Below are 12,912 nucleotides of genomic sequence, written 5' to 3' on the forward strand. Positions count from 1 at the left end.
CTTTCTTAAGGCTATTCCTATGTGGTAGGCAGAAAAATTGAGTTTTAATAATAGAATCCCTTTAAAGGGGTCTGAATACTTTCCATACCCACTGTATTCCAAGATAAATACCGAATTGTGAGAGATAACCAAAGACTGTACTTGGCTCTCTTCACTAATACCATACTAGTTGAATAGAGTGGCAAGCAGACAGATGCATCTTCCTCTCCCTTCAAACAGGAGACCAGCTTTCCTGATTCATGGGGGTTTCAGCTATCAGAGACCTATCTACTATCCTGAGTACAGGGGACAAGTGTGGCTAATGGAAAGGCCACATGTAGTCAAAATTACAAACACTACAGGAAAAATACCATCACAATAATAAAATAAAAATTATATATATATATATATATATATATATAATTTTTAGAGGTTAGAACTGCTAATATGTACTATTAGGACCTTTGCCAAGCTATGAAGAGCCAGTTAATCCTACTAAGTGATATCAGTCACAATACACTGAAGCAGGTCATACTGAACAGTTAAGACGGATTAGATCCCATTTAGACTTGACTCTTAAAAAGCAACTGTAATAGGTCGAGCGATCCCTTTGCTTAGTGACCGAATTAAATGATCTATATTTCACATTGCATCAGATTATGTGCCGATACTTCATATTCTGCAAGTGGTTTGCAGCAGTCACTTCACGCCACAGCTAGTGTGTGTACATATATGCATATGTATATAAAGGCACACAACCCACCAATTACAATAGGCATCTTCACAACTTCTCTCTCTACACAAGTCACAGAGCATACCTAGAAAACCTTCCAAGAGAATTCATTAGGGTCTGCTCCAGGCCATTTAATCTATTGCTCATCTCCTGGAAACAGGAAATGGCAGACTATTTTATACTTACTGGCCTCACTTGGAACTGAAAATTTGTAAAAAAAAAAAAATATATGTAGTAACATAGAACATTAACAAATATATATGTGTGTGTGTGTGTGTGTGTGTGTGTGTGTGTGTGTGTGTGTGTGTGTATATATATATATATATATATATATATATATATATATATATATATATATCTATATATATATATATATATCTTTAAAAATATGTTTAACCAATAGATCATTCTCACTCTTCCCTTCTCAGCACATTGTAAACATGTCAGTAGCACTGCTCAACACTCTTCTGGTAACTCCAAGGAGAATAGAAGCTATACAAACTGCACTGAGCAAAATTCTTAAAGGGGTTGGCCAACGTTCTAACAGTTTATAATGCGTAGCACAAAGATAATAAACTTAGACATTCATTTTAATTTCTACACCTGTATTGTCATCTTTGAAGCCATACCCCTCACTAAGTTGGCACGTGGCATGAAGAGGCATGTGACAGTATCAACCGTGTCATGTGCCCGCGCTGCTCTCCTGATTTGTCTATTACTAATGCAGATCCTGCTGGTGCCAGATAACCTCACAGACATTACCTCAAATTTCCTCGCGGCAAATTAAGCATAACGAAAGGGTGTCCGACTTTTCAAGCGGACAGCAAAACCCGACATGTAGGTTTTTTCTGTCCGCTTGAAAAGTCAAACATCTTTACAAACGGACAGTGAAGGACAGGCACGGAGTGTAAAACAACGCACCTGATCGCCATTTAAATGAATGACAAGTGTCATGGACACAGCTAGTGTTCGCTCCTAATGTCCGTGCAAGATTTTGAACAGACACTAGGAGCAGACACTACCTGTCGGACACTGACGGTAGTATGAACGCTCCCTTACAGTAAATCATTGGTGATAGCTGTGCCGCCACGAGTGGTGCATTTCGCTATGAATCGGTCCTCTGAAGAGAGCACCAAAGCTCTTGCTTTGACATTATATTCAAATGGACCATTCAATGAAAAGCAGACGTTCGTTACTGTAATCGATTGAGATCGTCTGCATTTTATTGATTGACCCATTTCAATTTAGTGCCAAAGTACATGTTTTAGCGCTCGATTTAAACTGGCCTTATCATAGCGGGCCCGTCATAGCTATTAACGGTGTTGGACCCCCTAGGATTCAGCCCTGTGCAGTGACAGGGATGTGACAGTACAGGGATAAGACAGTAAATACATTACTGGTCAGTGGTTTTAAAATAAACTATGAGTGGAGCAGCATGTATGAATCAACCCTTTGGGAATTTCAACATGGCACTTACAGGTCCTGCTATGGTGCTAAATTCTGAAGAGCCAATTATAAAAAAAAATAAAAATACGGCCACTACTGATTTTACTAGAGACCATCGGCTTCTAATTAATTGGCCCACTTGAATTTAGTACCATAGGAAGTACTCTGGCGCTAAATTCAACTGGCCATAAATGCCAATTTATAGGGGGGTGAGCAGCTCTACTATGCTTTTTATTAAAAAGAAAAAGAAAAAAAAACACCATTGATTAACCATGAATTACTGTAACATCTGCACAGGGCTGAATCCTACGGTGTCCAGCACTGCTAATAGCCGTGACGGGCCAGCTATGATTCAGCCAATATGAACTGAGCACCAAAATACCTACTTTGGCGCTAAATTCAAGTGGGTCAATCATTGAAATTCCGACAGGCACCAATGATTTCACTAGCAACTGTCACGTTTCATTGATTGGTCCATTTGAATATTACATCAAAGTAGGAGCTTTGGCATTAGAGTCAAGGGGCTGATTTGTAGCGGTATGTGCCACTCAAAGGGGTTTCACTTTCAGTTTGTTGAAGTACTGCCCACACAAGATGGCTGAGTTTACACTGCAAAATCTCATTTTAATGGGGAACAGGTAAGATAAATTTCATTTTCACAGCACATTTGTCCTATAACCACCCTGCTGAGTTGTCTGGGGAACTTTGACTTTTTTCAGTTTAATGGTGGCCATCCTCTTTAAGTGCAACCCTAGGCACCCTGACCTGGGGTAGTTATATACATACATACATGACAGCTGTGCTGATAAGTGAGGTGGCTGCTACAAAGCATTCTCCTACAGGTGTCAGCATATTATTTGGCTTAGTGGTCAATGTCAAAACATGGAATTAAAATAATAAAAACCAATAATTGTTTCAAACGTGTTTAACAAAAAAATTGTGCAGAGCAACTTGCACATGTATTTCTTGTTCACATTGTTTAGCAGTATTGACCATTTGTTTGTTTGTTTGTTGCATTGTACAACGGTGGGGCCAAATCCAGGTTAGTTCATGTATGCCACCTATCTGCCCAAGGGTAATTTTAATAAGAGCATAATATACATCATTGACACCTCACCAAAGGTATCCTTTTAACATCTCCTTTGCTGGCATGTACAAAAATTGCATTGCAAGGACAAGGACTCTGTAAGCAATCTCCAAATTATGAATTAACGTGCATAGAAAACTCATGAACACATTTGGATGATGGTAATGGCAGAAGCCAAGAACCCTGTTAGAAGATGACCTATGTTGTCCTGATATTGTACATGAGACATACATGATGCAGTTCACTACTGGCACTGATCTGCATACACATCCTCACAGCAATGCTTCCTCCTCAGAGTGACACATGAAAGAAAGCCTGTGACATCATGGCATTTCCATGGCAACAGCCCAAATGTGAGTCACCATTTCCATCCTGCATTCAGGTCCTAATACTGAACATAGAGCTCACTGATCCTATTAACTAGGTCTCTACTGTAAGATTGGGCAGACTGTGACAAGTGGCAGAGTGCTAGAAGCTACAGGCTCATAGGTGATGGAAAGAGGGGAAATTATATTGATGGTAACACTTCTATAACACTTCTGTGTAGAAGCTGGATGTGGCAACAGGATACCTCTAAATAAACCAGAAATGGTGCACCAAGTACCCCAAAGGGGCGATACTGGCACTGCTCAGATATTTCATCTGTGTCCCATTTGAAAGGTCTGTTAGGTTTATATAGGATATAGCTGTGAAGGAGCATTCATTCTAGATTATAGTTGTGTAAATGACAACGGCAATCACTTGCTCTATAATGGTGTTCACAGTATGTAAGGAATTCATAACTAGTACCACTTACCATTCTCCACAATGCACAGCCTTTAGCACGCCTACAGCTGCGGTGGTCTGACGCTCAAATCCTTGCCCTATGTGATCAGCATGTGCTCTTGTCCTATCTTCAAATAACATTTCCCGAGGCTCACTAGCTCGAGGTAGGTACTGCAGGTTTTTTATTTCATTGGTAGTTCTGAGAATAAAATAGAAAGATTTATTTTTTTTAAGTACACAAATCAGTCTTGTCCACTTCTGTGCAAGAACATGGCTCACTACATATTCCTATTGTGTGTGTGGCTGAAACCATGCCTCGGCCACCCACTACTAACCAAGTGTATACAGGGGAGGTAATCGCTGAAAAGTTTTGGGTGGAGTCAGTGTCCTAAAAAAAATTAATAAAGTTACCAACTTTGGATTCTAAATAAAATTATGTTGAGTTGTATTATACAATTATTGATATTGTTTAATTAATGAGATGCATTTGTTTGTGAATACTTACTGTTTTGGTTTTATTAGAATTAGAGGAACATTACTGCATTTGCCTGACCATGGCTCTCATGAAGGATTTGGAGCAGGTGTTAGTGACAATGTACATGTGTTCCATATGGGAAACAAGGCCCAGGTGTGAGCTGTATTTCATGGACTGATCTCTGATGCAGGGAGATCTATGCACACGCCATAGTCAGTTATGATGCAATAGGATCCTGAACAGGCCCGATCACTACTTCAATGAACACAGTGGTGGGGAGTCCGGGTAATTATGACCCACACACGAAGAGTTTTTCCCGGACAGAACACTGCTGAGTGCATGGCCAAAGTCAGGCTGTGGAAACATAGAGGACTTTGTGGTCTGGCTTACACAGGCCTGGTTTCAGCAAAAGAATGAGCAGCAGTGTATAATCCATGTTAAAGAGATATACAGTACACCATGTGCAACAGACAATCAAAATATTACCATACACTACTGATGCAAGTGTCCTACAATGGTAGTCAAAAAGATAACACTTGGAAAGTAATACACAATATGATAATTTATTAGGAATGTCCTCACCAATATGAGGATACCATAAGGTATATACTTCCAGTCTGTCATACAATATAAACAAGTAGTAATTTGAAACAGTCTTACCAAAATCTGAAGGCGGGAGAAATCATGGTAAAGGGGGGCTCCACAGGAAGACAAAGGACAATCCCTAATATCAACCCTCAAGGTTTACCCTGACCCCTAAGTGACTCCCGCCCTGACAAGGACAGTACCAAGCTGTCCCTGAAAAAGACCCTGGACGTCCCTAGTCCCTACACGTTTCCTGGTGCAGTTACGTACCACTCATCAGGGGACTTTACTATACTGTCATGTCACTAAGACAAAACAACAAACAGCTAAATCATTTCTGCCTACAGTGGTAGGGCAAGACAGACAGAGCCCTCACAGTAAAAGGGCTATCTAAAAAAGACTCCCAAAGGTGATAATGGTAGCAGCAATTATTTAGCCGTTTGTTGTTTTGTCTTAAGTGACATGTCATTTGCATCCAGGATAAAACTCTGTTCTTTCTCTACTTACACCCCTGTCACATCAGTAAAGGTATGTTTGCTTATGTGTTTCTCAACCCTACCTGTTGCTGTAAAGGGGGCAACAGCTCTCACAGGCTCCTTTTAAAAACTGAGGTTACAAATCCTACAATAGACTCATTACAATTATTTCATTAGCAAGCAATAGGGCAATATAAATTCCCAGTAGTTACTCTGCGATCTGCTCTATGATGGCATGTTATCTAGTCTCATTCAGAGATTATAGCCTCTGAGTAGCTAGGGGAAAAACACTTTCCCTGTCACCTTGCAAGATGCTGCTGAACCTAAAGGGAATAATGTTTAAAACAACATTTTATAATATTCCCAAGTATATTTATGCTTTTATCATAAAAAATAAATAAAAATATAGAGAATAGCTAACTGTGGTGATCATTATTATGCTTTATACCTAAAGGATACTAGGAGATGATTTCTGTCACATTTTCCATCATACACAGTTGTCACACAAGTTCACTGCTATATGTACCTTTTTCTTTTAAAAGGAGACTTTGGCATATCAGTCACAGGAATCATCTGTTCCCCTGGGCGCACCCACATTATAGGACCATCATCACTCTCTTTGCGGCTCTTTAGCTCGAGGCTTGAGTGAGTCCCCCAAGGCAAGGTTCTCTGTCATTCAAGTGAAAGTTTGACACCGTCAGTTTGTATACATTTGCAAATAAATGTTAGCAAAAATGGCTAATATAAGAAAATGCAGAGTTAAAGGTGACAAGTCCTCTTGAATCAATGTGACTTTATCCTGTTTGTTATTCGAGAAATTTATGAATAAAATGACAAAAATGCATTAACCGGGTATGGCTGTGTCCCACAGTGTAACATTGTCCAATCAGAACCATCTGTAGGGACACACCCCTTTAACACCCAGTTGCCAGCCTTTATTCATGAAATTCCAGGAGGAATTAAAAAAAAAAAAAAATCTTCTAGAAAGGTTTTTCTACCATGGGTTGCTGTGCAAGAAGGAGGACTCTCTGCAGACTGCAGATACTATTGAGGGCTACCGTGTAACCTCAGATTAATTGAAATCACATTTCTGCTAAAATGCCTCTGCACTTCCTCTGTCTCTCACCCCTTCCCCCATACTGTCCATAAGATAAGATAAGATAAGATAAGATAATCCTTTAATAGTCCCACCTTGGGGAAATTTCAGCGTGTTACAGCAGCATAGTAATACAGATACAGGATAATACAGAGTAATATGTTACAGACGTAGACACAGATAAGCTGAGAAGAGAAGATATACTAGGAGTCCATGGCAGCTAAGGAAAAACAGAAGAGAAAGAGGAAGACCTCATGGTCATCCTCATAATCATTAGTTCTCTGTGCGGAGTGCTCTTCGTTTGGTCTGATGTAGATTATACAGCCTGGTCGCAGTTGGAAGGAAGGACCTGCGATAGCGCTCCTTCTCACACTTGGGGTGAAGCAGACGGTCGCTTACAGTGCTGCCAAGTCCCATCAGGGTCCCATACATGGGGTGGGATTTGTTCTCCCGCATGGAGGTCACCACAGACAGTATCCTTCTGTCACCCACCACCTGTACTGGGTCCAAGGGGCTCCCCAGGACAGAGCTGGCCCTCCTGATCAGCCTGTCAAGTCTATTTCTGTCCCTGGTTGATATACTGCTTCCCCAGCAGGCCACACCGAAAAAGATGGCTGAGGCAACCACAGAGTTGAAGAAGGCCCTAAGAAGTGTCCCCCGGACTCCGAAGGCCCTCAGCCTCCTGAGCAGGTAGAGTCTGCTGTGGCCCTTTCTGTGCAGCGTCTCCAGGTGATCAGCCCAGTCTAGTTTATTATTGAGGAGCACGCCCAGGTACTTATAGGTCCTGACTATCTCAATACATGTTCCTTGGATCTCCACCGGGGTCGGAGCACCTCTCCGTTTACTAAAGTCCACCACCATCTCCTTGGTCTTCCCAGCATTAATCCTGAGCTGGTTCTGCTGGCACCATTCAACAAAATCCCGGTTTAAGTCTCTGTATTCCCTATCATCGCCATCAGTGATAAGACCGACTATAGCAGAGTCATCGGAGTACTTCTGTAAGTAACAGCTGGATGAGTTGTGCCTGAAGTCAGCAGTGTACAGTGTGAAGAGGAATGGGGCAAGAACTGTACCTTGAGGTGCCCCCGTACTACAGATCACAGTGTCAGACACACAGTCCTGGGCTCTCACATACTGAGGGCGGTTTGTCAGGTAGTCTAGGATCCAGTTGGACAGGTGATGGTCCACACCACCAAGGTTCAGCTTCTCCCTCAGTAGCCCTGGCTGAATGGTGTTGAACGCACTGGAGAAATCAAAGAACATTATTCTCACAGTGTTCCCGGGTTTCTCCAGGTGAGAGAGAGCTCTATGAAGAAGGTGGATGATGGCATCATCTACCCCAATGCCTGGCCGGTAGGCAAACTGGAGGGGGTCCAGAGCGAAGCTCACTAGGGGGCGTAGGTGTGTCAGGACCAGTCTCTCTAGGACCTTCATCAGGTGGGATGTCAGTGCTACAGGTCGGTAGTCATTGTAGCCCATCGGGTTGGGTTTCTTTGGGACTGGTACCACGCAAGATGTTTTCCACAGTTGAGGTACCACCCCCAGCTTCAGGCTCATATTGTACATGTGCGTTATAATACCACACAGCTGGTCACTGCACATTTTAAGAACTCTTGCGCTTATACCATCTGGTCCCCCCGCTTTGTTCGCTCTAATGTTCTTCATTTCCTTACACACCTGAGACTTCTGCAGGATCAGATAGTCAGATTGCAGTTGACCGCAGGTCGGTGGGGGTTGGGTCTTGGTGTGTGAGGGGAGGGCGGTTGGCTGACATGCTGGTGGAGGGAGCATTTGCTTGGAGTCGAATCTATTGAAGAATAGATTAAGCTCGTTAAGCCACTTCCTGTCCCCTACTGTTCGGCGCCCTGTCTTTTCCTTGTGTCCTGAAATTGCCTTAAGGCTGTCCCACACCTCAGAGATTCTACCCTCCCCCATCTGTAGCTCCATCTTCCGTCTGTAGTTGGCTTTCCCTTCCCTGATCAATTGTCTCAGCTGTTTCTGAACCGCCCCCAGGCCATCTTTGTCCCCAGACCTAAAAATTCTCTTTTTTTGCTTGAGGAGAGTTTTAATCTCAGAGTTAATCCATGGTTTGTTATTGGAGAAACACCTCACCTTCCTAGTTGGTACCGTGCTGTTCACACAGAAATTAATGTAGTCCGTTATGCAATGTGTGAGTCCCTCAATGTCCTCTGGAAATGAGTCTTGAAACACTTCCCATAAAGTTATATCAAAGCAGTCCCTTAGAGACTCGACACTTCCCTCTGACCAAATCTTCACGGTACGGGTAACCGCCGGTTCTCTGCGCACCAGTGGAATGTATGTGGGTCGCAGATGTACCAGGTTGTGATCTGATCTGCCTAGGGGTGGTAGGGCAGATGAGTTATATGCATCCCTTACATTGGCAAAGAGCAAGTCCAGCGTCTTGTTGTCTCTTGTATGGCAGGTTACATACTGTGTGAAGCCTGGTAGAGTGGATGCTGAGACATGGTTGAAGTCTCCAGACACTAGGAGCAGGGCATGGGGGTGAGATGATTGCAGCTCACTCACAACAGCATGGAGGACTTCACAGGCAGCGTCAGCTTTAGCAGAGGGGGGGACATATGCAGCTAGTACGATAACATGTGATAGTTCCCTTGGCAGGTAAAAAGGTCTCATGCCCACGGCTAGCAGTTCAATATCCTTTCCACACAATTGTTTCTTAACCACAATATGTCCTGGATTACACCATCTCTCATTGACAAATATTGCAATTCCTCCGCCTATTCGCTTACCGCTCTCCAGTGTTCTGTCCGCCCGAAGAAGTTTGAAGCCCTCCACGGAGGCAAGTATGTCCGGAGTGATTTCAGTAAGCCAAGTCTCTGTAAACAGCATCATACTGCACTCACGAAACTCCTGTTGATGTCTGGTCAGTGCTGTCAGTTCATCCATCTTATTCACAATTGATCTCACATTCCCCATAATGATGGACGGGATCACATGCTTTTTGCGTTTTCTTCCTTCGCGTCTCAGTATGCCGGCTCGTTTTCCGCGTTTTCTAAGTCTCCTTATTAGTTCGTGGGGGATGGTAAGAGCATGCTTGTCCTGTAGCTTGTCCAGCTTGTCCTGCAGCATGCTTCTAAGGTGTAATAGTGTCTCCTTAGTGTAAACCAGTCTTCCTTGTCTGTGTGGAGGCATGCTTCAGACAAAAAGGCTCAAAAAGGATTTCTTTATAAGAGTTTCTGCATCAAATTCCAGCCCATGGTAAGTTCTTATACTAATACTCCTTATAGTAATAGAAAAAAGTGAAGAAAAAAGGACGGGATAGAGAAAGATCAGTTTAGTTTCAGCAGCTGTAAACACATGCAGCCACACACTAGGCAGGCGCAGGCAAAAAAAAAAAATAAAAAAAATAAAAAAAATAAAACTCCCCACTCTCTTTAATCAGGTTACCATGCCCCCACTACTATCCCCAGTATTATTAAGAGCAGTTTTACAAGGACCTGAGGTGACATCATCCCCACAGTCTAAGATCCTGAATGGTGAGGTTATAGTACTAGCTCTGCAGTATTTTGTAGAAACTGGAAATAGACAGACATGGGTAAAAATCCTAGACATTAGTGACAGAAATACCAGATTTTGAGTCTACTTCAAGGACTACTGTGCATAACTTTTACAGACATTCGAGGAGAAGTGACATGTCCTCTCTGATATAATGCAGTTCTCTTACCTTTAGGAAAGGAGACTCTTCTAACATGTCCAAAAACTCTGGGAAGTAATCCCCTACTTCCTCATCCACTGCTCCCACCAGGCTGATCTGTCTCATTGCACCTGCTCTGTAAGTACCATGAGAGTACGTCCTCTTTACCTAAAGAAAAAAAACCAACATATGTACCAAGAGAAGTCTAGACATATCCCAGGAGTTAGCCAACATACATAGGAGTTTGATTCTAGGATCCCCACCACCCCCTTTCTATTTTTAGTAACATTACCATCTTCCTTGCCACAGAAGTCAAACATTGTATTTGTGCAGAACTCTGGGTAAACATTTTAAACCAAGCGACTAAACCACTGTAGCTAAAGCATGTACGCGCCATGGAAATATTACATAAACACAACATATACTCAGTCCTCAAAGTGAGAAAGCCATTCTCTCCCAACAGCTTACACTAGTCTGGCCTTTCACAAGGGAACTAGTCACATGGACAATACAATATGTCTAATCTGCAAGCATGTTACTGATCAGGAAAAGCTGATCATACTGATATATGGCTTTATTGGAACAGATGTGGTATAACAATTTAATTAAAGGGTTAAATAGAAAAGAAAAAACAAGGTGGCACTGCTATTACCTTTGCATGTATATATCAATGTATTTAAATGCATTATGACTACCAGGAGTTGCAGCAGACAATGTAAACGCTCAATATGGTGGTGATCACACCCCATGAAAGACAGCACATTGAAAAATGGAAAATAAGGGGGCACTCATTAAGGCGTAATTTACATAAAGGCATCCTTTTGTTCAATATTAGATTTTAAAAAAACCATGTCCATAGGAAGCATGGGAGAGAGAGACTGCACATAGAATGGATAGGCAATGTCCGTTTCGCGCTGGGCACGCTTTTTCAAGCCCACATAAGCTATCCAATCAGAGGGCGAAAACGTTATTATATATAAAAGTCCTTTGGTGCATTAACCAATCTCCTGCCACCCCCTGGAGGCGTGAAGGGGGGACATCCAATCAAAACAAGAGTCTCCCCTATGCCTCTAGGGGGAAAGCCCACCCCTAAAAGAAGCAGGCCTGAAGGATAACATCTGGCATTCACATTCACAATGCAATTGCTATGTATGTATCAATGTATGAAGAGTTCAAAATACAAAACCAGAAGTTTTTCCTTCTGGTCTGATTTTTACAAGTAAGTGGCATAAATGAATTTGAAAGATGGTTTTCTTTCTGGTCCACTTAAAATATATTCAGATATTGCAAAATTACATACAGTGTCCCATCTGGTCCACTGATGGTATGTTTTTGTGGAAGACTTGAAGTCTTCTTTCAAGTCCTCTTCCTCTCCTTGCATTGAGAATGCAGATGTTCTCCTTCAGATCCGCTTCTTTTGGGGAAGGGTTTTCCCCCTGGAGGCATGGAGGAGACTCCCATTTTGATTGGATGCCCCCTCCACGCCTCCAGGGGGTGGCAGGAGATTGGTTAATGCCTCAAAGGACTTTTCTATATAACTAGTAGATAGACCAGCTTTGCACGGGTATATTTAATTTTTTTTGTTTGTGTAGTGGCCCCATAAGAATTGCCCAGTTTTGCAATGGTCTATTTTGTATGTCGTGTGTGTGTGTGTGTCCATAAGCGTGATGTGATCGTGTGTATTTCAGTTTGGACATCAGTGAAAAACCTGAGATTGGTTGTTATGGATACCTGGAGTAAAGCTGTATGTGACCTTGTGTAACAGAGTCATCAACAACACCCTGCCCCTTTAAAGCTGACGTATAGCAGTGAAGAAAAATGGCTGGGTTGTTATGGAAACCTGGAGTAAAGCTCTGGTGCTGAGCTGTGTATCTAATTCCCTGATGCGTGATACTATGTGCTGAGCTATGTATCCAATCCTATGACGTGTGAGGGTGTGTGCCGAGCTGTGTATCTAATCCTCTGACGTGTAACAATATTTGCTGAGCTGTGTATCTAACCCTCTGATATGTGTGTGTGGACATCAGTGTTGGATATGAGTTATGGAAACCTGGAGTTATGCTGTGTGTATATGGAGTGACCAAGTGTATCGCAGTTGGAATAGGAGTGAAAGACTTGCAGGTTTGAATTGTCTAATGCTAGTCATTGCTTTGGGAATACTATATCTCCGGAACGGTGGGTCCTCGAGAGTTGAGACCTGGTCTAAAACCTTCCTGGACGCCTGATGTATCTGTGTGCCAAATTTGGTGACGATCGGTCCAGGAGTTTGGTTGCGCATAAAGAACAGACTCATTTTTATGTATAAAATTTAACTTTTTTGTCATCTGATTAGATAGCATCTGTGAGGCTTGAAAAAGCACGCCCAGCATTAAACAGACTTTGCCTAGCCATTCTATATGCAGTCTTTCTCTCCTATGCTTCCTATGGATATATTTTTAACCTTAGATTGAATAAAATGAAGCTTTTATGAAAATTCTGCCTTGCGAGTGCTCCCTTATTTTCTAACTTTACATGGTTTATTTAAAGTGTACCCCCTTTCATGTATGTGTGTGTGAGTAGCACCATTTCTGGTCACCATAGGACTATTTTTACCT

General features: G+C 42.3%; 1 protein-coding gene across 1 annotated transcript in view; it reads right to left on the reverse strand.

The window, feature by feature from the left end:
• Positions 1 to 12,912, reverse strand: part of RSBN1L (round spermatid basic protein 1 like) — a 50,607-nt gene that overhangs the window by 3,386 nt on the left and 34,309 nt on the right. The window contains exons 4-6 of the mRNA XM_075274098.1: positions 10,349 to 10,486; positions 6,073 to 6,215; positions 4,042 to 4,209 (exon numbers count right to left, since the gene is read on the reverse strand). Coding sequence (XP_075130199.1) covers positions 4,042 to 4,209; positions 6,073 to 6,215; positions 10,349 to 10,486 — 449 coding nt within the window. The remainder of the gene's footprint in view (positions 1 to 4,041; positions 4,210 to 6,072; positions 6,216 to 10,348; positions 10,487 to 12,912) is intronic.

Source organism: Leptodactylus fuscus, chromosome 5 (assembly GCF_031893055.1).
Source record: "Leptodactylus fuscus isolate aLepFus1 chromosome 5, aLepFus1.hap2, whole genome shotgun sequence".
Taxonomy (NCBI): domain Eukaryota; kingdom Metazoa; phylum Chordata; class Amphibia; order Anura; family Leptodactylidae; genus Leptodactylus; species Leptodactylus fuscus.